This window comes from Rousettus aegyptiacus, unplaced genomic scaffold, assembly GCF_014176215.1.
Source record: "Rousettus aegyptiacus isolate mRouAeg1 unplaced genomic scaffold, mRouAeg1.p scaffold_m13_p_14, whole genome shotgun sequence".
Classification (NCBI taxonomy): Eukaryota; Metazoa; Chordata; class Mammalia; order Chiroptera; family Pteropodidae; genus Rousettus; species Rousettus aegyptiacus.
In genome coordinates this window covers 52,516,205-52,541,710 of record NW_023416289.1, presented here as the reverse complement: position 1 = coordinate 52,541,710, position 25,506 = coordinate 52,516,205, and the positions used below count along the sequence as shown (strand labels likewise).

The window sequence follows — 25,506 nt, the reverse complement described above, 5'->3', positions numbered from 1 at the left end:
TAACTAGTTGGCGGCTGGCTGTTCTGGATCCCAGTGCCCCGCCCATAATAAGAACTTAATACTTATGAGGAAAGCATTGTAAAAAGATAAATGAAAAAACAGTGCCAAAGGAGCAAACCTGACTAAAAAAATCTTTCTTTAGTGCCCATCATGCATATTACTTTACTGAATCCCGACACCCGAGTAGATACGGATTATTATTAACATTCGGCAAATGTGGGTGTGTACTCTCTAAGTCATTCGGCCTTTGGAGGCACGGACTTCACAGGAGCCCACATCCCGGGGTGCCCTGGAGCGCAAACAGGAAGAATGGAAGTTCCGCTCCGCTCCGGTCTCTTTAAAATTTCCCGCGGGCTCGGCCGGGCGGGATCACATGCCACGCCCCTTTCGGAATCCCCGCCCCTCCTGCTGCCGCCTACCTACCCGCAGAGAGCCAGGCTCTCCCAGCGAACCAATCAGAAGAGGTCTCAGGCGGGCGCTGCCGTTCAGCGAACCAATAGGCGGGCAGCTGGAGCGGGGCTTGCCCGGGCTTGTGGGAGCTGCCGGCTGCCGGCTGCCGGGAAGCCACGTGCGGACAGCGGCGTACGCGCCCCGGCTTCAGGTGATCGCGGGGACCCTGGTGGGAACAGCGGGGGTCGAGCGGGGCCCCGCGCGCGCGTGTGTGTCCCCGGCCCGCGGCGGGCGACGCCGGGACCCGGCCAACCGGTCCTCCGAGTCGGCGAGGGCGCAGGCCGCGCCGGGCCGCCGCCTGTGCCAAGTCCCCGCCCTGCTCGGGCGTCCCGGGCCGGGCCTGGCGGCCACTTCCGGCCCCGCAACGGCCACCGAGTGACCCTCGCCCGAATCCCTCCGCGGGCGGGGTCTTGCCCAGCCAGGTCTCCTCAGATTCGGGCGATTGTTGGTTTCCCGGCTTGGGGGTGGGGCCGCACACTCTTCAAAATGCGGGTTCTCAGGCCGCGTTCCCCAAAATGGCAGTTGAGGTGCGCGGGTAAAACCGAGGTCTTCATTGCTTCCAGTAATGAGCTGCTTTGGGCAAGCCCCTAACATAGCCCTTGTTTTATGGTGGAGGGGTCGGCGACCTGGCCCCGTTTGTCCAGCTCTTTAGTGCCAGAGCAGGGTCTGGAACTGACTGCCCGCTGCCGCCTCCCTGATCAGCCGGCAGGTTGGTAGGCCCGATGCCACCGGCGGTCCTGACTTAGCGGGGCCGTTGCTCTGAGGACTATGCTGGGGCGGACGTTCCCTTAGGCCAGGGCCCCTGCGGGAAGGCCTGGTGGCAGCTGATCCCCAAAGCTCAGGTTCCCGGCTGGAGAGAGACTTGTGTTTGTCCTTACCATAACCGTCAGGTTACAGAGCTCATCTGGGGGCCCGAGGTAGGGGATGTGTGCCCTCGATAATTGCTGGTTTTGAAGAAGGCTGCCCTCCTCTCTTGAAACAGGAGGCCACTGAGTCCTTTTCTCAGGGAACCTATTTCTGGCTTCTTTGAAACCTTGCCAGCAGGGACAGGAAGACCACCGACCCTAGTCCCTGCCTCAGCTCCTGACCTGCAGGGCCCTCAGCCCTCTCAGTGAAGGGAAAGGGTCCTCCTCCCCAACAGAGGTCAGTCTCCGGCTTCTTAGGCCTTGTTGTTCCCAGTGCTGGGCTGAAGTAAACTGAATGAGGTTCAGGATTTGTCAGCTCTAATATGTGACTCGTCAATATGAGAAAGTAGGTTATAATTAAAAATCCATTTAAAAGGGAGGTGGTTTCCGGGAGAAGAGATGAGCAAGCAAGGGGAGAATGCATCAGGATGGGTCACTGTGCCTCACGCTGGCCCACGCATCACCAAATGACACGTCACCTCCCCTCTTCCTCCCATTTCTCTTCATCTCTGCTGTTGCTCAGATTCTTATGTTCTCCAGACCTATCCCTATCATGTGGTGGCGATCCAGTCACCCTCTCCCTAAAACTAGGTAGATTCATGGTTCCCAGTTAATCTCTGGATTAAGGCCCCAATTTTACCTCCCTTCAGGAACAGTTTTATCTCGCTGTCCACCCTTCTCACCCCTCCCTCCTTGCTTTTCAATTAATTGGTGCACAACGCTCCTTGCCCTCTACAATGATGTGCTTTGCCTCTCGGGCTTGGGTCTGCATGGATATCTCTGTGCGGATACCCTTCCCTCTCTGGGCTCCTGGGAGACCTTCCTGAAACCCTCCAAAGTGTCCCCTCCGTTGCCAGGCCTTCCCTAACCCAGTGATTGCCTGTTCCCATACCTGGCCAAGTGAGTCAGGTGCCTGTCCCTAGTCCCTTGCTCCCGTCCTGAGCACATCCTTGCAAGTTTCTGACTACCCCCGTCTCTCCACCAACCAGGAGTTCCCTGAGGTCATGGTCACCTCAAGTTCTGCATTCCCCACAGTCTGGCAGATAGCAGGGACTCTGGGTTCATATCGGCTGTTGTCTCATTAATTGGGCAAGTTATTTAACGTCTATGCCCCGGTGTTGTTGTTGTTGTTGTTTATCAGTAATATGAGGATAACTGTTCGGGTTGTTGGGAAGGTTAGTGATTCCATGAAAAGCACTTAGAGCAGTGGTTAGCACATGGTAGGATTTTATGAGTACAATTATGATTAAAGTAGTATTTGTCTCAGTCCAGGAGCCTGAAACAAAATACAGGCTCTAGAGCAGCCCAGCAGGGTGTGCCGCAGGAGGGAGGCTGGCCTGGCCTACTCCTCACCCAGCCCCTCTGCCCCGTGCGTTCTCTCTCCAGGTTGCTGCCCCGTTGGAAGATTACCTCCCAGGCCTTCCCTACCCGGAGTGATGAGAAGATTGGCATGGTACCCCGGGAAGCCCACGAGCCTGCGCAGTGCCTGTGCCCTCTGCTGGCCAGCTCAAATGCCAAGGATGTGCTTCGGAGAAAGCACAAGAGAAAGAGCCGACAGCACCAGCGGTTCATGGCCCGGAAGGCCTTACTGCAGGGGCAGGGGCTGCTGAGCACACCCCCAGACCCAGAGTCCTCCCCACCGCCCATGTCCTCGGAGGCGCCCATGCCCTCGGAAGCACCGTCAGGCCCTCAGGCTGCCAGCAATGGGAGGCAGCGTCCAAGGGCTGGACCTGGAGGTGCCCCATGCGGCAGAAAGCCCACTCCCAGGGAATGCACCGGGCCCCTGCCCAGCAAGTGCGTGGCTATCGACTGTGAGATGGTGGGCACAGGACCCCGAGGGCGGGTGAGTGAGCTGGCCCGCTGCTCCGTGGTGAGTTACCACGGCGATGTCCTCTACGACAAGTACGTCAGGCCCGAGATGCCCATCGTGGACTACCGCACTCGCTGGAGCGGCATCACGCGGCAGCACATGCGCAAGGCCATCCCCTTCCAGGTGGCTCAGAAAGAGGTGAGAGCGGGGTGGGGACCCGTCTGGGTTGGAGTGACGGGCTGCAAAAAGCAGCCCTGGGTTTGAGTCACCACTTTGCCACTGGAAGCAAAGAGACCTCGGGAACGTTTCTTAACTTCTCCAAACAGTGGGTTCCTTCTCCATGGAAAGGTGAGTAAAAATCCCGACCTACCTGCATATGAGAATCGCCGGGGTTTCATACGTGATCATGTTTGTGGAAAGGCTATGCCAACTGCAAGGTGTGAAACAGCTTACATTTTACATTTATTTTCTGTTACAAAAATATTAGATATCTGTATAAAATTTGTAAGGCCCAAAGTGCTATCACCTTCGGGTGTGAATGTTTTGGTATATTCCCTTATGTTAGTTTTTCAGTGCTTTGAAGAAAATTAATTAGTGGTTGGGACCACACTAACATATCAAAAATTCCCAAACGTGCTTGAACATAAGAAACATCTAAAATATATATATATACCTAAAGTCTTGTTAATAATCTCGGTCTTTGTCCCCAGTTCCTTCTGTGAAGTTCTGATCCCATAGGTCTCTAGGCCTGGAGATGGCACTGTTGAGCACTTACCTAGAAATCCTCACACTGCAAACTCATACAATAGAAACTTCAGAGTTTACGGGAGAAATGGAGTTAGAGACACAACACTCAAAAAATGTCATCAGCGACACCCCAAAAAACAAAAAGATGAAAACCTAATAACAACAGTAGCACAGTTCTTCACACATTAAATGGTTAAGAAATGTATAAATATACCAGTACGGATAGCACTTTACCTTGAAAAGCACCTACAATTTCTTCGCGGAGGTGAATGTCAGAAGGGTTGCAGCTTGCGTTACGGTGGAGTGGTCAAAGGAGTTACCTGAAATCAGACAGAAAGCGGGGATGCCAGCTCTGAGCTGAGCTCGCTGTGTTTGAGGGGTGTGCCTTCTGTGCGCCCCCATGTGGTTCAGTTCAGCTGGGCGCAGTTTTCTACTTTCACTTAATCAAGGGCGGGATCATGTGCTATTCTCAAGTGACGTTCTAATCTATCAGTCATGGAGCATTTTGCATTTTCAAAACAAGCATTATAGCAGAACTACTTGATGTTTCTGGGTCATTCTTAGGGCTAGGGAAATTTGGGAAATACTGGTACACAGCATTGTGTGTCGTTTTCCATATAAGATAGGGCCTAACTAAGCATATTTTTCAAAGGATCTGAAGGTTATTTATCAAGCAGGCTGATCAGGAATAGAAGCAACAGGAAAGGAGGCCTGTGGCGAGTTCTCAGCTTCCTGGGACTGACCTCAGCCTGGGTGGTGGTGTCCCCAAGAGCAGAAGCACTTTCTGTCTGCCCAGACTCTGGGCCAGTGCGAGTGTGCTTGTTCCCTTCCCACCGAATGGCTGGTGGTCTGTGGGGAGAGTCTAGAATACTGTCATTGCCCTACCACTAAAGTCTAAATGCACCTCATCCACCTGCTGTGAGAGCTGAGTTTAGCAACAGACCACACGTTGCCGGCAGAGGCAGGCCATGGGATGCCAGTGGCTGGTGGTAAAGAGAGCCAGGCCCAGCAAAGGGGGCTGGAGGGTTTGCAGGCCTCTGGCCATAGACATGGCCTCCCTGGGAGCTAAGGAGAGCAGAAGACAGAGGAGAGAGGTACACGTCATGTAGATGGTCACAGCTGGGCAAGGCAGCAGGTTTAGAGGGTGAGAAGTAGAGCCTATATGGCGGAGAGGCAGAGACGGAATCCTGAAGATGAGGACTGTGTATGGTGCCGAGTACGGTGTGTCTCCAGGGCCAGGCATGGATGGCTCTGGACTTCTGTTTCCATTGAGCATCACCAGTCAAGTCAAACACAGTCCCTGCGTGTTTCCAGTGAGCTGATGGTGGGGGTGGGTGGACCGTGCCAGAGCTAAATGTGTACTTAGAAAGTGCAATGAATCCCTTGTAGGAGATGTCAATGGGGGAGACAGGGGCGCCTCCTGACCTCTTTCTTGGCTCACAGATCCTCAAGCTCCTGAAGGGCAAGGTGGTGGTGGGGCACGCCCTTCACAACGACTTCCAGGCCCTCAAGTACGTCCACCCGCGGAGCCAGACCCGGGACACCACTTACGTGCCCAACCTCCTCAGCCAGCCCGGCCTCCACACCCGGACCCGTGTCTCTCTCAAGGACCTGGCCCTGCAGCTGCTGCACAAGAAGATCCAGGTGCGGCAGCAGGAAGGTCTGGCCCCCGTGCCAGTCGTGCCACGGACAGGGCTCTGGCGCTGTGCCTCCAGCTCCTTGTCATCCCTCCTAACCCAGGGCGGGTCCTGGGGACCTTAGCAAAGCACAGGACTCCGCACGTACGTGCAGCCCTGGGCGCTTGTCTCCAGCATCCTTCCCCCGTGTGTGCATCCATCCGGGCCAGTCCCCCACCCAGTTCCAGGCTCTTCCTGCATTTGCATCTAGAAGGCCCTCTCCTACAGTGAGATGGAGCCTTCAGTCAGCGGCAGCTGCTAACTCCTCCCACACTGTGCTTCCTGGTCATCGTTCCGGCTGTTCTTCAGGCCTTTGTTTTATAGTTGAGGAAACAGCTTAGAGAAGCTACATGGCGTGTGCTGCAGCCGGGGTTCCAGCACCTTTCTGTCTGACCAAAACCCATGCCCTGCTCACTGTACCGTGCCCGGCGCCCCTGTCCTGGGAGTGCATGGTGTTGGGCGTGCACACAGCCGGGGTGACAGGCCTCTCTCCAGGACTGTGGGCACTGACGTGGGCTCTCGTCCGCAGGTGGGCCAGCACGGGCACTCATCAGTGGAAGACGCCATGACAGCCATGGAGCTGTACCGGCTGGTGGAGGTGCAGTGGGAACAGCAGGAGGCCAGCAGCCTCTGGGCCCACCCTGAGGACAAAGAGCCTGACAGCAGCACGGACATGGAGCAGTATATGGAGGACCAGTACTGGCCTGAGGACCTGGCCCAGGGCACCAGTGGAGGCCCAGGGGAGACACAGGACAGGAGGGCGTGAGGGAGTGAGGGAGGAGCAGCTTGTTGGTGGCCTCTGGGTGTGGGGGGCGGGGCGGGGAAAGTACCTCGTCTGGGCAGGGCAGGGCGCGGCCAGCTTCCTCCAGGGTCCAAGGAGTTGAGTCATCCCTCTTGACTCCCATGTGTGCCTATGGCACAGCCCTCGTGTCCTGGACTGTTGGTCCCCCTACCCTGTGGTTTTGCTAATGGCTCTTTATAGACGCCATGCAAATGTCAGGTAGACTACGTACTAGGGCCCCTGCAGGAGGAGGGTGTGTGCCAAGACTGTCCCAGGCTGTCACCTTCCCTACTCCCAAGCTGCGCTATCTAAAGGGATAATGCATCCCTGAGAGGGTGGGGTGGGGCTTTTCTTCCAGACTCTGTGACTTGGGGCAAAGGCCTCTTCCTGTTCCACACCTACCTCTTCCTCCAGAGTCATATCAGGTTCAGAGTAAACATGCCCTGAAACTTTAGTGCTAAGGCCACTCAGGAGACCCGTCTCCCTTTCTCTCCAAATGGAACTCTGGCAGCAGCCCTCGGGGGAACTGTGCCAGGCTCCGGTGGCACGGCAGAGCCCACAGGCCCCTGGGGAGCTGCCCCCTGCTTGGCGCTGGGAGCACCAAGCACTGTTCCAGGAGGGAAAGCGCGTGAGATTTGGGTGGAGACTAGTGTATGGATTTTGACCCAAATCAAGCATTTCTCCTGCCTGCTCAGCACTAGGTTCTCTTAAGCAAAAGCCTGAGAAACAAGACAGCAATTTGCATTCTGGAACTCCTGTGCAGAATTGCACCCAAGGGACCTTTATTAAGAGCAAGGCCACCCGTCTGTAGGGGAGTGGAGTCGGCAGGGGCTGGGGTAGCGCAGCTGAGCAGTGCCCCGGCCCTCGGGCCGGTCCCCCTCAGACACTTTGATAATCACTGGTGGTGGGATTTCCTCCAAATTTTTAAAAATGGTCTCGGGATTGCATCCTTCACCTCTTTTTCCCTGTTTCCTAAGGTGCAGTTTTAGGGTGTTGGCATAACCGAGAGCTTAGGTCATTCAGACCTTTGAGCCCCATCGTTGCTTGTCACATAATAGCTCTGAGACCTTAAGCCAGTATGTGACTTCACTCTTGAGCCTGTTCCCTCATCTGTAAAATGGGGAAAATAATACGACCTACCTCATAGGGTTGTCAAGAGGATGAAATGCTAGCACTCAGCACGCCTGGCGCACGGTGCCCTGTTCCGCGTGAGCTGCTGTCTCCTTGAAGGATTAGTTGCAGCCTCTTCAGGGTTACACCTGGTCGAGGGGCTCTGGCCCAGACAGAACTGTCCTTTCGTGGCTGTTGCAGCAGGTGGGACACTGGGCTGGGGCGAGGACACAGCGTGCAGGTTCAGGGCTCGTACCGTTCTCACACTCTCCACGGCCGCGTGACCCGTGTGTACTCTGCGTCCCTCTGATGTGTGCAGGAGGTGGCTGTTTTTTTCACGTCTGTCAGACAAGCAGCAGGGCCAGGGAGGGAGAGACACTGCTGAAACACACTATTTTCATCCGGGGGCCGTAGATCGTCCTGTCAACAGCTTTCCCCGTCCACTGAGCAAGGAGCTGGCTGAGTCACTGACCACTGCTGGCCTGGCCCCAGGACTTTGTTCTGGGTTCTGTGAGAGTTCGCAGCTGATGCCAAACTCGCAGCTGAGCAGTAGCTTCAATACTTTTGTCTGTGGGTTGAAGGAAGATGGAGCTGTTACCAGTGTTCCAGAAACGTACTGGGTTTTAAATCAGCATTATTGTAAGGCTGTTCTAGAGTAAAACTTAATTGGAAAAGTTGAAGTGGCCTTTTTTGTAAATCCTAAGCCAGGGTGGGAGGGTGGCTTGGTGGAGGGACTGGGGACGCTGGGACACAGGCTTGCTGGGTGCTTTGAGGCGTGCAGCTTTCAAGAGGACACTTTGGGAGGTGGCAAGAAAAAGAGCTGCAGAATTTGTACAGTTTAAGATTTTTTTAACTGCCCTATTATAGAGAGCACGAGTTTATTTAACTTGTTTTTCCCTGAAACTATGGACTCTCTTCAAATTTTTTTAGTTTTAATTGTTGCAAAATACACACCATAAAATTAATCTTTACCATTTTTAAGTGCAGAGTTTGGTGGTGTTCAGTATGTTCACGCTGATCTCCAGAACTTTTCATCTTGCAGAACTGAAGCTCTATTCCCATTTAACACTAACCTCCCATTCCCTCCCCTCAGCCCCTGACTAACACCATCCTACTTTCTGTTTCTGTGAATTTGACTAGGTGCCTCAGATGAATGGAATCCCACAATATTTGTCTTTCTGTGACTGGCCTATATTACTTAGCATGATGTCATCAAAGTTCATCCATATTGTACGTTTCAGAATTTACTTTTTAAGCCTGAATAATTCATCTGGGTCTATCTGCCACGTTTGGTTTATCCATTCATCCCTGGATGGAGAGCTGGGTTTTTCCCACTCTTGGTTATTGTGAATAATGCTGCTATGAACATTGGTGTGCAAATATCTTTTGGGTAAGTCCGCTTACTCATGGTTTCATTTATCCACAGTTAACCGCAATCCAAAATTAAACAGAAAATTCCAGAAATAAACAACGTTTTAAGTTGAGTACCATTTTGAGTAGCGTGGTGAAATCGCTGTCCTGCTCCATCCCACCCAGCTCGTGAATCATCTCTGTCCAGCGTCACCCTGGAGGTGCCCCCTGCCCCATCGGTCATGTAGCAGTCCTCTCAGTTACCAGGTCAACGGCCACAGAACCACCATGCTTATGAGCAAATAACCCTTATTAATGATGACCCCAAAGCACAAGAGTAGTGATGCTGGCAATTTGACTATGCCGAAGAGAAGCCGTAAAGTGCCTCCTCTAAGTGAAAAGGTAAAAGTTCTCGACCTAATGGGGAAAGGGAAAAAACTATGCTGAGGCTGTTAAGGTCTATGATAAGTACAAATCCTCCATCTGTGACATTGTGAAGAAGGAAAAAGAAATGCTAGTGTTGCTGTCACACCTCCAACTGCAAGACTTAAGGGCGCAGTATGTGATAGTGCTAATTAAGATGGGAAAGACATTCCATTTGTGGGCAGGAGACATGAGTGTTTCAACTGATGGCAATGTGTTGTGCCAGAAGGCACTGAGCATATAGGAAGACTTCGGCAAGAGGCCCCAAGACAAGTGATACCAAGTCATTTGCTGCAAGTAAGGGACGGTTACACAGATTCGGGGACAGGTTTAGACTGAAAAATATAAAAATTTCCAGAGGCACCGTGTCTGCCAAAGATTGATAATGTTGACCATCTTTGCATGGTTATTTGGTACATGTTTTAAACTCATTCTTTTTCTATGTCTGTTTTTAAAATGTCTTCCATTAGCACAGTTCAACGTAATTACGCGGGACCACGTGAAGTTACTGATATTTGACTATTTGAGGTGGTTCCACCTGGCATACATAATTTAAAAGTTCATGTACACATTTTAGGAGTATGTGCCCAGCTGAGGGTGGACACAGCTGAGCTGGATTTCAACGGGCGAGCGCTTACAGAGGTGGTATCCAACGTGCTGCTATGAGTCCTACACTTGGCCTGTGCCCTGTGCCCGGCGCTGAAGGCCACACGGTAGCAGCCCTCATACCTACTACAGTCACAAGAGGTAGGCCAACTGTGGCAGGACACGTGTCTTCGAAGGCAGAGAGGTTTGCCCTGAGTGGCTCCCTTTGCAGCTGTGACCTGATCCAACGAGATCTGTGGGCTTGGTCTGGCCGATGGCTGGGGTCGGGTTCCTCCCCAGGCTCTGCTACTCACCGGTGCCTGTGTTCCACCTCAAAGCACATATTATGTTTGAAAAAGTTCAGCATGACCCAGGCAGGGTTCTTGGTGCTGGGTGTCCCACAGCAAACCAAACGAGTGGGAGGGAAAATAGTAAGTGAACACATAAATTACACGGTCTTTCAGAGGGTGCCAGTTCCCACAGGAGAAACCAGGGGAGGGGACAGGAGGTGCAGTGCTAACAGAGGCCAGCACAGGTTGCTGCGGAAAGGTGACCTGCAGGGAGAGCTGCGGGATGGGACAGCAAGGGCCCAGGCCCTGGGGGAGCAGAGACAAAGCCAGTGTGGTGGAAGGAGGTGAGAAGGGAGGGGCTGACCTGCACAGCGAGACCACCTGTCTCTTCCACCCGAAGGCAGAGACCGGATTCTACTCCGCTAGCCCCGAGGCCCAGAACTCAGTGAATGTGAACTGAGCAATGACCCAATCATTCCGGAGAGGGCAGGGAGGACCTGTGATGGTTTGAGAGGAGTCACCATGTGAATTTAGGCGTAAACTCGAAAGACAGCCCTTAGGTTGGACAGCGGTCCAGGAGGAGAGCAGCAAGGCCTATGGGACAGACGAAAAGAGGTTCTTGGAAACTGCACAGGAAGTAAGGTTAGGCTTTTTTTCTTTTTTTCTTTTTTTGATAACAGGAAATCATATGTTCTTGAACAAAGACCTGTGACAAACAGTGCCAGAGGTTAGATTGTGGGAGATGCAGTCCGTTAGGGTGTGAAGGACAGCTGAGGGCAGGGCGTGCAGTTGGAGGCGTGAAGACTGAGCCGACGGGCAGGTGAGGACCTGGCCGGGGACGGTCGCAGAGCCAAGGAGGAAAGCAGTAAGGACTTAAAGATGCTGATCAGGAGCCCACCACAGGGCAGGCTCAGGACCCACGGGGACAAGGATTGGAGGGGTGGGGCATGTCCCGTCTGAGACTGAGGAGGCGAGTGGGGTGAGGGCGTGAGGGGGTGAGGGGGTGATGTGCAGCGGGGAGGGACGCGGACCCGTGTGGATCACCAGGGTGTGTGCGGAGTCTCGCGGGGCTGGTATGAACACAAACTCCGAGTGATGAGTCAGGGGGTTACTTTTTCAACGCGTGTTCACATAAAGGGAATTTTGCTTCATCGGCCCCCCTAAATCAGGGTGACAAACATCTATGCATTTGAGAAACATTCAAAGAGTCTGAATTCAAGCAGAAGTTGCTCATTCAAGGATGGGAACCAAAAATAATCCCATACTTCAAATTTGAACCAACTGAACAGCAAACAGGAGCAATGCCTTATTGTTTAGCTGGTTTTGTTTTTGAGGTCTGTTAAATTTGGATGTCTCTTGGTGAAAACACCATGGACCCAGGAAAATTTCTTGCCAAGCCACAAATTTTTGTGACCACTGGGGGCAATCAGATCCGATGGCTCAGGGCTCATTCTGTATGAATCTGGCATAGGAGGCAAGCTGGGGGTCTCCCAGCTCATGGCTGAATCTCACCATAGTATCTGATGAACAATTTTCTCATTGAAAGCAGATCCTGTGTATGCCCTTGTTGTAACTCACTCATTTATTCAGCAAGTATTGAGTGCTCCCTATGTGCCAGGCACCATTCTAAGAGGTCAAAGTTCCAGTCTGGGAGAGAGTAACCAATAGGAAAAATGGCCAGCCTGCGGGCTCCCTCTAGGCCTGCTTCTCCTTGTCCAGAAACAATGGCAGCCCAGCTGGAGGCAGAGACCATCGAGGACAGACAGGTGGCCATTTCTGAGGCACCCTGAACCAATGGAGGCTGTAAGGGCCCCCTCACTGCTTTCTGGCCTTCCCCAGGCTGGGTGGCGGCTGGCCCTCTCACACCTCAGCCTTCTGCCCTTCCCAGTTAACAACCTCAATGTCCAAAAGGCCAGCTCCCCCTGCGCCACAAAACCTCACAGAGTATGCGGCCGGTAGCAGCCCGGAAGCTGCGGGACATTTCCCAGCTCCAATCCCGAAGATGTTTATTCTATGGGCGGAGGGTGAGAAAGGAAAGAAAGAAGTTGCAATCCACTCCATCCACGTCAGCAGCAGCGTCATCTGAGCTAGATTCGGGGGGAGGACAAGGGCAGAGGCGGGGCAGCCAGACATGGTGCCTCCCAGCTTTGTTAGTCCAGCCTCAAGCTACCAAACTTCCCCACATCTGCAAGTACCCGGAGATAAAGCAGCCAGCCCACGTGCCAGACTTCTGCCCCTGACTTCACTCGAAAATGAACCTGAAATTGAAAGCGAAACAGAGTCAGGATTCCTGGCTTCAAGTCCTAGATGAGTCATTGCTAAGAGCAACTGCAGTAGCCGAGAAGTGGCACCAGAGAGGCAGGCGTGAGCCAAAGGCACAGGCGGCAGGCAGGTGAGGGTAGGAGCCGGGATGGTGGGTTCGATGCGTGTGCCTCCAGGGGAGATGGCCTCCTGGTCCTGAGGCTGCCAGGCAGGATCAGAGGCCCTGGGACTGCCAGGCTGTGAAGCCTGGCAGGGTGGCAAGAGGCCAACTTCCCTTTGCCAGGTGGCATTTGTGCTAAAGGGCGGGGAGAAGGTATTGGCTGGGTGGTGGCTGAGGACAACTGGGGCCTTGGTTGGCCCCTAAGTGATGCCTTTCCTGCTACCTGCTCTCCAGCGCATCTGAGGGTGCCAGAGAGCATGGCAAGCAACATGGAGGTGGTGGCCATGGACTGCGAGATGGTTGGGCTGGGGCCCTTTAGCATCGAGAGCGGCTTGGCCCGTTGCAGCCTCGTGGACTACCACGGCGCTGTGCTCTACGACAAGTTCATCCGGCCCGAAGGCGAGATCACCAATTACAGAACCGCGGTCAGTGGGATCACACCTTGGCACATGGAGGAGGCCACACCCTTCGCCATGGCCAGGCTGGAGGTGAGTGAGGGGCCATTTGCTAACCATGCCAAGAGAGACTGCAGACACCCTCCCCTACACACACACACACACACACGCACGCACGCACGCACGCACGCACGCACTTCCCTGACGCCTTCCCCAGGAGGCAGATCTGTGACCTCTGTCCCCAGGGGCGTAAGATTCCTTGCTAACCCTGCGTGGGGAGGACCAGGGTACAGAGAAACCTATTGTCTCTATCACATCCCTGAAAAGACTTCTTGACATCAGACAGACTCAGAGTCACATCTGGGAGCAGCCTTTGGGGCATCTGGTCCCCCTTGCTGGTCCCGTAATAGGGAAACGGAGTCCCCCCTGATGTTCCCCACACTGATTTGAGGGCTGGACTCCCCATTCTTTCCTCTACACCAGACTGCCACTGGTGAGCCCTGTGGGGAAACGAGGGGCAGGTCCTGGGTGGAGGCCTTCACTGGCTGGGTCCCTGGCCAGGAGTCCCTCTGGGTCCTGGAGAACCAGCCAGAGCCCCCTGGGCAGAGGGGAGAGCTTGTTCACGGACCCACAGCAGGCCGTCCATCATTCGAGGTCAGCGTGAGGTCCCGAGTTCCGCCCCTCCTACACCTGGCCCTTCAGCTTGTTGTCATACATATGTTCTTTAGGTTTAACTTTCTGTTTCTCGAATTACCAAATAGAAAGCAAACTCAACCACTCTAAACGAGGCCTCTGGGTTAATCACTTCCGGGAAGGTTTAGAAGGGCGAGTGAATGCTTGGGTTTCTAGGCTGGTGGGGCTTGGGGAAGTCCAAGAAGAACAAAGAGAACTGAGGTTTTTCTCAACCTCCCACACCACCTGCGTACCCGTGCCAGGCTAGAGATAAAGCCACAACAATAGTACTATTTACGAAGTGCTGGCTAGATGCTCCCCTAGCACTCACGCGGCCTGCCGGGTGGGTTCTCGGGCAAACCACTCCACCTGTCTGGACCCGGTTTCCCCACCCATAAAGTGGGTGATAACAGTAACAGCTTCCTATGATCATTGTGAGGACTGAGAACGTGCCGGCAGACCGTGCCTCTGTAAACACTCAAACAACATAGGCTGCCATGATTGCTCGCCTTGCCAGCCTCATGTTACAGATGAGGAAACCGAGGCTCGCCTGAACTGAGTGTATTAGTTTGCTACAGCCACCATAACAAAGTACCGCAAACTAGGTGGCTTATGCAGAGGCGTTTGTCTCGCAGCCCTGAAGACTAGAAGTCTGAGATCAAGGTGTCAGCGGGCTTGGTTCCACCTGAGGACTGTGAGGTAGAGTCTCCTAGCTTCTGGTGGTTTGCGGGCCATCTCGCTAGTAGAAGCATCGCCTCATCTCTGCCTTCATGGTCACATGGGATTCTACCTGTGTGTGTGTCTCTGTACCCGAGTTTCCTGTTTCGTATAAGGACACTAGTTATTTGGATTAGGAGGCTCCCCCTACTTCGGTATGACCTCATTCTGACCAAGGACATCTGCAAAGACCGTATTTCCAAACACGTCACATTTTGAGGAACTAGGGGTTAGGATGTCAACAAATGGATCGGGTTGGGAGGAAGACACATTTCAGCCCCTGACGCTAAGGAACTTACACAAGTTCACACAACAGAATGGGGAAGAGCTGGTCAGGATTCAAAGCTCAGGCTCAAAATTTCTAGAGCTGTGTGTCCAGTAGGATGTCACCGGCCACAGGAGGCTGCTGGGCACCTGAGAAGTGGCTGGTCTGGACTGCAATGTGCTATAAATGTAAAGCGCGCAACTGGGTTTCAAAGACATGTATTTTAAAAAATCATAAAATGCCTCCAATTTTTTATATTGATTACATGCTGAAATGGTAATGTTTCGGATATATTAGGTTCAGTAAAACATTAAAACTAGTTTATCCTATTTCTTTTTTTTTACCTTTTAAAAAATGTGGCTGTTAGATGATTTAAAATTGCACATGTGGCTCACACATGTTATATTCCTATTGGACCACGGTGCTCTAGAGGTACTAAGAGGATACTGGGGGGCCGAGGGAAGGAGGCGCAGTTCATCGCGACGGTTCTGGAAAGACTCCATGAGGCTGGTGGTATTCGTGAGGGGTGGGAGGAGTCTCTGCCTGCAACTCAGTGGGCCACATAGAGAAGTCACTAAAGATCCTTGAGCAAGAGCATGGCAAGAGCAAAGTTTACTAGTTTCAAGAAAACTAGACAAGGGTGTGCTGTGGAGGAGAGATGGGCGTGAGGAAGAAATGACGATGGGGAGAAGGGTCAGGACCCCTGGGAGCAGCTACGAGGGCCTGAGACCTCAGAGGCTGACAGGACTGGACAGAAGGAAATGTTAGGAGGGAGGAGACCAAAAAGGGTCGCCCAGGAGAGGAGGGCAGCAAAAAGGAGTGAGAAGGTCCGTTCGGGTGCGGACGGGAGGCCCAGGGACACGGAGAGAAACTCCCCACAGTGAGACGCCACTGAGCAGTCAGGTGGACGGCATGACCCCACCCCTCCACTTCCCACCCAGCCTCCCTCCCCATCACAGAGGCAAAAAGGGCAGAAGAGCCCAGAGCAGGGGGACAGGAGGCAGCAGAGAAACACTTCTCGTGCCCCCAGGCCTGGACATGTAGGCAATTCCCTGGAAGCCTTTAGCACTGGCCAGGGAGTCAGGACACCCCGGTCCTTGTCCAGGTCCAGAAACACTTCTGTTTCTCAGCTGGAGGTTCTGCCAGGCTCAGTGCTTCTCGTGTGAGGCGTGGTGACCGGCCTAGAGCAGGCCCCTGGCATTCCGGGAGTGAGGCAGGGATCCGAAGACCAAGCAGGTCTTCAGAACCACTTCTGGGCTTCCCGCTTCCTGCTCCTTCACTTGCTGGTCTGTGACCTTCGGCAAGTTATAGACCCTCTCTGAGCCTGTTTCCACCCCGGCGAAAGGGGAGTACTGATGCCTCCTCCCTGGTCCCTTGTAGGTTGGACGCAGTGACGTGGCTTCCAGCCCTAAGCACAGTGCCTGGTGCACCACTCGTGGGCAGTACTGTGCCCGTGGAGAGAGGAGGACAGAAATCCTCATATGTCTGAGTCCCCGCTTTCTGACTCCCATCGAGAACTGAGGTCTGAGACTCTGGCCCTCATTTCTGTGTGCTGGCTGCCAGTCTCTCCTACCCTGCTCCAGAGAAACTCCCCCAAGCCGGACTCAGATCACAGCAGCCTCTCCAGCCCCTATTCTAAACCTCCCATGGCTCTCCATGGCCTGAGGCCCCCTAGCCCAGCATCCTTGGCCCTCCAAGCCCCAACTGACCTACCTTTCCTGCCTCCTCTCACAGCTCACCCATCACCCCACCTGCGCTTCAGCCAGACCCCTCTCTCTCTCTGTCCCCCATCTGTGCCTCTAGAAATGCTACCAATGTGACAGGCCCAGGCCAGAGGGGTCATTTATGTTCCTCCCCAACCCCACCCTATGGTGAGGAGGGGTTTCCCTCGCCCTTTCTGCTTTAACATAGGAGTCCTGACAACTGCATGGAACAAAACCACCTCTGTCCTCATGCAGGCCTTTGCTGTTGAGATGCAGTAACACACACACAGCACAGGGCTGGGGAGCAAGCACCGTCTTTGGGCTGGCCATGGGACCGACCCCAGCTCTGCCACCTGACTGCTGTGTCCTCTGGCTCATTGCTAAACTTCTCTGTGCCCTTCGGTAGGATCCTCTGTAACCTAGGGGCGATGGCAGGAGCATCCAGCACCATGTCCAGGTGCTGTTCTAAGCACTTTTAATGCGCCACTGCCTCGGTCCCCAGCACGGGACGGGCAGGTGCTTAACTAGTATCATCACTCCACTTTACAGATGAGCAAACTGAGGCATGAGGCTGAGCAAACCGTCCAAGGACGGGGTGGAGCAGAGACTCAAATTCTGGCTCCAGAGTTTGCTCAGTGATGTTCAGATCCTGTGAATTTTAGGATCTGAAAGTCCCTGTGTGTAAATGCACCCTACAAAGGCGAGGTGCCCAGTGTATGTAAGGGGCAGCATCTGGCATGGCATGTAAGTAAGACGTGGTTCAAGGCCACGGCCGTCATTTCTTGTCATGAACGAGGCAGCTTGATCCCACTCATCACCCACAGTGTTTTAATCTCAAAGACAGAGACCAGGCTCATGGGCCCCACAATATTCTGGGGGACCCCAAAGGGCAGAAGCTTGTCAGCTATTTTGCAATCCCTGCAAGGCCAGGTAACTTTTCTCAGGTGAGTCTAGGGCTCGAGCCAAAGGCCACCCACCAACCTGTCTCTTCCTCCCATAGTGGTGAGTGATCCCAACTAGGGGTGAGCCACAGACCAGCCCGTGGCAGCCAGGAGGGCTCTGGGGACCCACTGAGCCCCAGAGTCCACCCTGGAACGCTGCTGCCATGGGGCAGAGGTTGTGAGCAGGCCCCTGCCACCCCTTCTCTCGTTCGCTTTCTGGAACGTGGTTCCATTACTTTCATAATGTACAGTGACTGCCCGTCACCTCCCGACAGCTCTAAGTCTGAGCACCATCTAGAGCAGTGTTCTCCATGTGGGGCAATTTTGCCCCCCACCCAGGGGACATTTAGCAATATCTGGGAACATTTCTAGTTGTCTTAAGTGGGGAGAGGGACCTGCTAGTGACATCCAAGGAGTAGAGGCCATGAATAGTGCTAAACTCCCAACAACGCACAGGACGGCCCCTCCCCTACCACACACACATCACCGAAGTATCAACAGTGCCGAGACTGAGAAATTCTGGTCTATAGAGAGCCTCACAAATCGGACTGTCAGCATAAGAAGGAACCCAGGAGGAGACTGAGGTCCAGAGAGGGGCAGTGACTTACCTAAGGACACACAGCCATCTGGGATACAGCCTAGTACTCAGTTTCAGGGCCCTCGCCTCTCAGGTTAATGCTCTTTTTTTTCTCTCTTTTTTCGAACAGTAACTTTTAATAACTTGTAACTCACTTCTATAAGTTAATGCTTTTTTTGATGTTAATCAGGTACGGTGAGTAGCACCTACCTCACGATGGGGATGGGGAGGGGTAATTGCATTTTTAGTTTGCAAACGAGGAAACTGAATCCTGTGAAGCATCGTGGTTTAGGAGGGACACACAGCCGGAAGGGAGGCCGCGGTGCCTTGTGAGCAGGGAGCTATTTGACCTGTAACCAGCACGGCAGCCCTCACCTCGGGTGCAGTGCCTTGTTGGGGCTCTGCCACTGGGTAGGTGTCACTGGGGCTCGGCCAGATGGAATAGGACAACTTCATCATCCAGGTTCCCCTGGGTAAGCTGCCCTATGGGAAGCAGGCACAAGCTGGGAACAGGAGACGGAAGGAAAAAGGGGAACCAGGACCACCCCTGAAGATGATAATAAGGGACCTAGATCTCTGCAAGGACGACATTCTTTAGACTCCCATACAGCCACCTCTCCAGGTAGCCAGGAATGAATGAATAGGTAGTAGGTACACGAACTAATGGCAGGATGGATGGCTGAATGCATCACGGAAGCAGCAGGCTCTGGGTTGCTAGACAGGCTTCAGGGCAGAGATTTAGAAACTCATCAGATGCAGAGAATAATACCCTGGGATGCTGGCGAATGCCCCTCCCCTGGGGATCATAATTCAGTATGTCTTTTTAACAAGGGCCCCAAGCAATTTTTTTTGATCAGGCACATCTGGGGTATTTCCCAGGGCAACTAGACTGAAGCACAGTAGGTAGGCAGACACCTGCACCTGGGCCTGTCACCGCACTGCCGCGTGACATGGGTGCACACCACTGTGCATCCCCCTCTCCCCGCTGGTAAGATGGCATGATGACCCCTGCCTTCTAGGGGCCGTCGTCCTGGTTCAGGAAACTCTCATTGAATTCTGACGTGAGCCCAGAAGTGCTCTCCGATCTTCAATTGATAACGCTAATACCGTCCTGAGGTTCTCAGTAGGTGGTAACAACAATTATTATAATAATAATGTCGAGTGGATCCAGACACCCTGTCTCAGCTCTCGGCTCACAGCTGTGTGACCTGGGCAAGCCTCTTAACCTCTCTGATCCTCAGCCCCCTCCTCTGCAACATGGAACTAAGAATACCCTTGTTGAGAGGCCTCATGATAAGGTAAGGAAAGTACCTGGCCCAGGGCCAGGATGATGAAGGCAGATAGGTAAACGTCCCTTCCCCACTTCCTCTCCACTTCTCTCCAGGATTCTGAGAGTCTCTCCCGCCTCCATTCGACACACCTGCCTCATGACCCAGGGCAGATCATAATGATCCTGCGGTGTCCCAGGGAGAGCAGGTCGCATGGCCCTGAGGTCCCACTGGCTGACATCCTCCCTATTCTCCCCTTGCAGCCTCAGAAAGCCGGAGGAGCGCAGGCTGCTAACCAGACACTGAGCCTCACCTCTCCAGGCCCTCACTGTACACACGGGGATCTGAAGCCCAGTGTCAGCCTTTAACTTCCCCGAGACACCAGGAGTCTTTCCCTTGCCCATGCTCACCATCTTCGTCCTGAAGGGTTGCTGGTGTCTGTCTGCTAAACAGACTGTTCTCCTCTTTTCCCTACTTTCTCTTCTTTCCTTCTCATGTCCACTCCCTCTTATTCTATGTCTCACAATGAGTCCCGTGCTGCTCAACGTAGCCCCGCCCCCCCTTCCCGACCCCTAGACTCAGGAAGTGATACATTTCCCAGGAATCCACCCCACAATGACTTGGCCCTCTTCCATCTGGAATAGGAGACTGTTCCCTGGGGGTTGTGTGTGAGTTGGCCTTGAGCTCCTAGTCAGGGGGGAAAACAGGCCACGTTTTTTGGAAAGATAAAGGATGTCGGCACTAGCCACAGCCCGGCACATTCTCCATCCCCTATGCCCTGCAAGCCATCCCTTCCCTCTGCAAGCCCAGGGTTCCCCTTGAGGCTCTGCTCTGAGGTCATGTGCCCTCACCCCTCAGGGGTACCCTGGCCCAGCAGCATCAGCACCACCTGTTAGAAATCCAGAATCCGCATCCAAACTTTGGTGTGATTCCCCAGGTGACCCTGAGACCCCAGTGTGAAAAGCCCTGGTGTCCATCAGGGGTGGGTCGCTTCATTCCTCCAGCAAGCTTTCTCCAGTCCCTTGCTGAGCACGGGCTCGAGGCCCCAAGAAAGCCATAAGAACAGTGCGGCAAGTTGGTGACATTGCCTGTTCGTGACAGATGGACAGACTCTGCCTCCAGAGCTGTGACAGTGGACAACTCCTCTCCCCTCTCTGAGCCTTAGCTTCTGTAAAGTGGTCATAATGATCCTATCAAAGAGCATATCAAAGGCCTCTCATGTAAGTCCCAGGAGGCCACTAGAGGCAGAAATAGGACGTAGGAGGGTGCTAGCCGTCCAGAAGTTTCCTTGCTGGACCACAGACTCCAGTCCTGGGCTATGCACGGAGGAAGAGAGGCAGGCTGTCAGAGAACACTGTAAAGAAAGAGGGAACTGGCCGGTGTGGCCAGAGGCAAGATTCGCCGTCAGGCCGCCATGGGCAGAGGAGGCGAGACGTGGGCACAGGTGTAGGGCGCCAGGCTGGGGTCACAGTCAGGGCTGCTCCCTGTGGCCTGGCCGCTAGGCTGTGGGAGGCGGCGAGCAGGCCTGCTCTCTCCGCAAAGCGTAGCAGCGGTGACAGACAGGCGCTGGAGCCCACCTGCTGGCTTCGAAGGCTGGCCCTGCCACGCACGGTGTGGCCGTCCTACTCACCTAACAGTGCTCCGCAAATCACCCCGGAACCTAGTGGTTCAAACAAGGTCGATACTTCCTGTGACGATGCCGGGCCCGCGCGGATAACCGGGCAAGTCTCCCTGTTTTAAGGGCAAATGATTACCAACCTGACGTCTAGCTAGCTGCACCTTCGATGTGACGCGCTCACGAATTGTGGGGATTAGGGCGCGGGCCTCTTTGGGAGGTCACTATTCTGCCTGCCACAGTAGGGCTGTTAAGAGGATTACATGCCACGATGTACATGATGTATTTATGAGTGACGGGCACACGGGACGCACTCAGTAGGTGCCGGCCATTGTGCAAAGGAAAAGCTCATTTTTTTTTTTCCTTCACCCTGTTCTTCCCTACTATGTCTTTCTTTCGTGTGCGCCCCCTTTCCTTTTACATACGCACTTCACTTTTGACCCCTTCTGGTCACCAAATGGGCGGAGGCTTTTCCCGCGAGAACGGACACCAGATGGGTGTCCTGCCCTTCGATTCAGTGCTGACGCTGTCCACCTGGAGGTCACATCAGACACCGCAGGCCGAGGGCTCGCTCCTCCAAGACTGGCCCCTCCACAGACCCACTTCAGACACCAGCCGCAAGCCTAGATGGTCGGTCAGCCTGCTAGATCAGAGGCCCCGGCGCTCGCCCTGGGGCTCGGCTAACTTGCTAGAGCAGCTCGCAGAAGTCGGGGAAACACGTTTGCCAGTTCGTCAAAGGTTATGAGAAAGGAAGGGCACAGATGGACGAGATGCATAGGGTGAGGTACGTACGTACGTACGTGGGAAGCGGCGTGGAGCCTCCATGCCCTGTCCGGGTGCCAGACCCCGTCACCTCCAGTGCCCACCAACCCCAAAGCCCTCCGAGCCTTGTGCTTTGGGGATTTTATGGAGCCTTCATCACGAAGGCATGATTAATCATTACCTCCATTTTTAATCCATTTCCTTTCCCAAGAGAATGAGAGGGGACCGAAAGTCCCCAGGCTTCTAATCATGGCTTGGTTATTCCGGAGACCAGCACCCATCCGGGGGCCCCTCCAGAGTCACCCCATTAGAAGACGTGACACTCCTATCACCCAGGGAATCCCAAGGGCTTCGGAAGCTCTGCGTCAGGAACCGGGGGGCAGAGACCAATATATGTTCTCATTTTCTCACACATCGAAACCACAGAAGGACTTGGGAGGGGCCTAGAACATGAAGTGTGAGGAGGGACGTGGCCCCATCTTCTCGCGCTGCTGATGATATGTCTGAAGCTCAGAGGGGTGGTGCTTTGCCCAAGGCCCGACAGCGAGTGGAGGAGGGGCCGCCCCCTCCCCCGCGCAGGGGCACCGAGCTGCCCCAGACCCGCGCGGAGGACCTGGGTGACGCGTGGGGTGTGTGTCTCCCTGGTCAGATCCTGCAGCTCCTGAAAGGCAAGCTGGTGGTGGGCCATGACCTGAAGCACGACTTCAAGGCGCTGAAGGAGGACATGAGTGGCTACGCCATCTACGACACGGCCACCGACAGGCTGCTGTGGCGCGAGGCCAACCTGCAGAACTGCAGGCGCGTCTCCCTCCGGGTGCTCAGCGAGCGCCTCCTTGGGCGCCGCATCCAGGTCAGGACGGCCTTCCCGTCCCGGGCCGGGGTGGGGCGGCCAATACCGGCCTCTGGGCAGCCCGCCTCGGGCATTGCTAGGAGGCTCTGCTCCGGGGCCTGGCCCTTCCCGCCAAAACGCTAACCGCCTCCCCCCACGCCCCCCATGGCTCCAGAGCAACTCTGCGACCCCAGGGGCACTATCTTCCCCTAGCCCTGAGCAGCTCTGTGCTTGTGAGAGGGGCGGTATCTTTGCTGGAGCTTCCAGGTGAACAGATACGTTTGACACATCAGGCTGACCCAGATGCTGGGGGCGCCAGCTGACCAAGGCCCTGTCCTTGAGGAACTCTTGGTTCAATGGAGGGCGGCCCCTAATGAAATCAGCAGCACACGCTGTGGGGAGTGTCAGAGGGAGGGAAGGGCAGGTGTCCTGGGTGCGGGGACAAAGAATGAGTGGCAGGCCCACCGACCGCATCCACATGGAGTCTGAAGAATGAAGGTGGGTGGGGCGGAGGCAGGAGGGCGGGTGTGGGAGGCACAGCGCGAGCCTCAGCACCCCAGCCTGCTTGGCTGGGCAGCAGGAATCCCACAGGAAGCAGGGATGGGGCTGAGTTTTGGCCCCTCGGTTAGCCTTGAGGCACACAGGACCAAGGGCAGAATGGCCGGCACATTGATTCACCAAATAACAGCTTCTCAACTTGCTGAGCAAGTGCCACGCTCGGCATACTCCCCCGTGCCCGGGACGGCTCTGTGACAGCTGCTCCGGCCCTTCTGTGTCCGGCAGCAAGTCCGCAGTGTCCACACCCGTCCCTGGATTGTAAGCACCTTGAGGGCACGGACAGGACACTGGATGTTGTGCCTGGCCACCATGGGCCTTCGTGTCCTGGTCCCAGGGCTAACGGATAAAGTCAGGCTTTCTCCGGCTACCTGCTGAGTCCAGGGTGTCAAGAGGTCTGGGGAGACTCACCCACTGACACACCTCGGAGTCCTGGAAGTTGGGGCGTGAGCAGGGACGGGCAGGGTCGCTCGCGTAGGGCCTCTGCGTTCGGCCCCGCCCCAAGCCCCCACTCTGTACCTGTGTCTACAGAACAGCACGTTTGGGCACAGCTCGGTGGAAGATGCCAGAGCAACGATGGAGCTCTATCGAATCTCCCGGCGAATCCGATCCCGCTGAGGACGCCCCGCCCGGCAGAGTCAGCTCTACTCAGCCCCGCCCCCGGGGGCCAGAGGCCTCCGTCTCCTCAGGAGAGCAGCTCCCTCGCTTTTGGAAAACGCATCTTCCGTAGTAAAATGCTTTTGTACTTTCTCTGCTCCGTCATTTTCCTTTCTTCTCTCTGAGCCAGGTGACGGGGCACGAACCGCCATCTGCGCGATGCTGAGAATGCGACGGAGACTTGAGTTGGGATGGGAGGGTGGGGGACAAGTGTCAGTTTCCTTAATACCTTGAATCCTGTGGTCCAAGAAGACGCTGCAGGCATGTAGGTGGCGTGTGACGCAATTCATACGGCCTGCCTCTGCCTCCCTTTTCCGGTTGCTTTTTTGCTTGGAGGGGTGGCATTATTTCCCAGGACTGTCACCGGGCTCAGAGGTCCATTCATCTCATCTTGGTACCGGTGCCACGGCAATGGTGAGATTCGAAGCAAAAGGACAGGGAGTGTGGTGGGGACCACCCCTGGTGGCCGCAAGCAAGTCATTCCTCTTCGTATTTATAGAATGAGGAAGCAGTGGACTCTAGTGTCGGGGGGGGGGGGGGAGGACCAGGTCAGAGTCCTCGGCCTGCCATTTAGTAGCTGTGTGGCGTAGGGCGAGTTACTTAACCTCCCTGTGCCTCAGTTCCTGCCACTGTGAAGCGGAGAGTTCTAACAATTCGAAGTGTTCTTGGGAGGTGCAGCATACAACGCCCCTATCACCATGCCTGTCAGGACTCGGGCACCCACCAAAGGTCGACAGCTGGTGGTTAGTCTCTGGACCACCTGAGGATCCAGGGGACCCCAAGAGAACAGCTGCACTCTGCCGCATACCCAGTGCTCTGAAGGAAGAGGGTGGCATGGGGGGAGAAGGGTCTGAACCAAGGCCATGACTGCTCATTAGCATCAGCTAGAGTTGTTATTTTAATCCGTGCCTGGGCCCCACTGCAGCTCCACTAAGACAAGAATTGCTGGTGTTTGAAGGACCGTGGAATGACCTCGCGTACTATAGAGAAGCAGCCCCAGTACCTGAGCACCGTGTTCTCACACTTGGCTGGGCATCAGCTTCACCTGGAGGGTGCTGGGCCCACCCCTAGACTTTCTGATTCAGCAAGCCTGGCTGGGGTGGAGCCCCAGGGTCTGAATTCCTACCAAGTTCCCAGTTGATGTTGATACTGCTGGCCCAGGACCAGGCGTCAAGAAGCACTGCCTACAATCAGGCGATTGTAATGTGCAGCCACAGTTGAGAGCCACTGGCCTAAGGGCTGAGGGCCACCACGCTGGACTCCTGCTGCTGGTCCAGCCTTGCCCTGCTGTTTCCCTCGGCTGTCTGCCATGCAGAGAGAAGGCCTCTGCCCTGCAAGATGTATCATAAACAGCCCCACTGTACAAATGAGAAACTCAGGGTAAGGCTGCGGACACAGGGATTCAAGCCCAGGCTTGTCCGGCCCCAAACTCCTCCCATGTGCACCCAGACCTCTGGGAACCTGGAGGGCTCTGTCCCACATCTGGGAGGGTGGGGAGGTGCAGCTTGAGTTCTCAGGGTCCTCTCTTGCCTTCTACTGTTGTATGATTGTTATGAACCTTTGGAGCCGCTTGGTGCAGCTGCCTTGTCTGGCTGCGACTGGCCACCAAGTGGTGCCCTTGGCCCATCTATGGGCCAGAGGCCTCACGGGCAGAACCAGCCTGAGGAATACTTTGGCAGGAAGTAACAGGGCTGTGTCTTCCAAAACGGGCAGGGTGATGCCGGAGGGACCCTCCTCCGCAATGCAACCTGGCCCCAGGGGAGAGAAACCTGGGGAGGCAACTGCCCCTTGTCCCATTCCTGGAGACTGTCACCACCCGTTAGCATGTGCTGTTGGCTCTACCCCACTCAGACTTCTCACCTCCCGCACAGCCTTTTTCAGTGGTGTGAAAAACACAGTCACTTAAAAAACAAAGATGTTAAGTGCTCTAGAGAAAGCGCCAGCTATAAAATCAGGCCAGCCTGGCTTTAATGTCTCACCTCTTGAGAGGCTCAGCGTTCC

At 54.8% G+C, this 25,506-nt stretch overlaps 2 protein-coding genes across 6 annotated transcripts; both read left to right on the top strand.

The window, feature by feature from the left end:
- Positions 1-512: 512 nt before the first annotated feature.
- On the top strand, positions 513-8,966 carry AEN (apoptosis enhancing nuclease). Of its 3 annotated transcripts, XM_036231968.1 has the most exons (5): positions 514-601; positions 1,433-1,593; positions 2,742-3,363; positions 5,356-5,556; positions 6,118-8,966. In XM_036231968.1, exons 3-5 carry the CDS (start codon positions 2,806-2,808, stop codon positions 6,352-6,354), a joined length of 996 nt encoding a protein of 331 aa, XP_036087861.1. In that variant the 5' UTR covers positions 514-601; positions 1,433-1,593; positions 2,742-2,805; the 3' UTR covers positions 6,355-8,966. The 3 variants fall into 3 exon arrangements, with proteins under 3 accessions (XP_016007128.1, XP_036087861.1, XP_016007130.1); XM_016151642.2 differs by lacking the exon at positions 1,433-1,593 and having other exon boundaries at positions 513-601; XM_016151644.2 differs by lacking the exon at positions 514-601 and having other exon boundaries at positions 788-1,593.
- A 1,845-nt stretch (positions 8,967-10,811) lies between these two features.
- Positions 10,812-23,585, top strand: ISG20 (interferon stimulated exonuclease gene 20). Of its 3 annotated transcripts, none has more exons than XM_016151649.2 (4): positions 10,812-10,947; positions 12,784-13,037; positions 22,114-22,314; positions 23,380-23,585. In XM_016151649.2, exons 2-4 carry the CDS (start codon positions 12,807-12,809, stop codon positions 23,464-23,466), a joined length of 519 nt encoding a protein of 172 aa, XP_016007135.1. In that variant the 5' UTR covers positions 10,812-10,947; positions 12,784-12,806; the 3' UTR covers positions 23,467-23,585. The 3 variants fall into 3 exon arrangements, with proteins under 3 accessions (XP_016007135.1, XP_016007132.2, XP_016007134.1); XM_016151646.2 differs by lacking the exon at positions 10,812-10,947 and adding an exon at positions 11,153-12,515; XM_016151648.2 differs by lacking the exon at positions 10,812-10,947 and adding an exon at positions 12,386-12,519.
- Positions 23,586-25,506: the final 1,921 nt, after the last annotated feature.

What these genes read in the sequence shown, in the direction of transcription:
- AEN (XM_016151642.2), top strand. Translation starts at nt 2,806, where the DNA reads ATGGTACCCCGGGAAGCCCACGAGCCTGCGCAGTGCCTGTGCCCTCTG. An exon ending in TCCAGGTGGCTCAGAAAGAG is followed by an intron (nt 3,364 to 5,355) that starts GTGAGAGCGGGG and finishes CTTGGCTCACAG; the next exon opens with ATCCTCAAGCTCCTGAAGGG. An exon ending in TGCTGCACAAGAAGATCCAG is followed by an intron (nt 5,557 to 6,117) that starts GTGCGGCAGCAG and finishes TCTCGTCCGCAG; the next exon opens with GTGGGCCAGCACGGGCACTC.
- ISG20 (XM_016151646.2), top strand. Translation starts at nt 12,380, where the DNA reads ATGAACCTGAAATTGAAAGCGAAACAGAGTCAGGATTCCTGGCTTCAA. An exon ending in GCCAAAGGCACAGGCGGCAG is followed by an intron (nt 12,516 to 12,783) that starts GCAGGTGAGGGT and finishes CCTGCTCTCCAG; the next exon opens with CGCATCTGAGGGTGCCAGAG. An exon ending in TCGCCATGGCCAGGCTGGAG is followed by an intron (nt 13,038 to 22,113) that starts GTGAGTGAGGGG and finishes CTCCCTGGTCAG; the next exon opens with ATCCTGCAGCTCCTGAAAGG.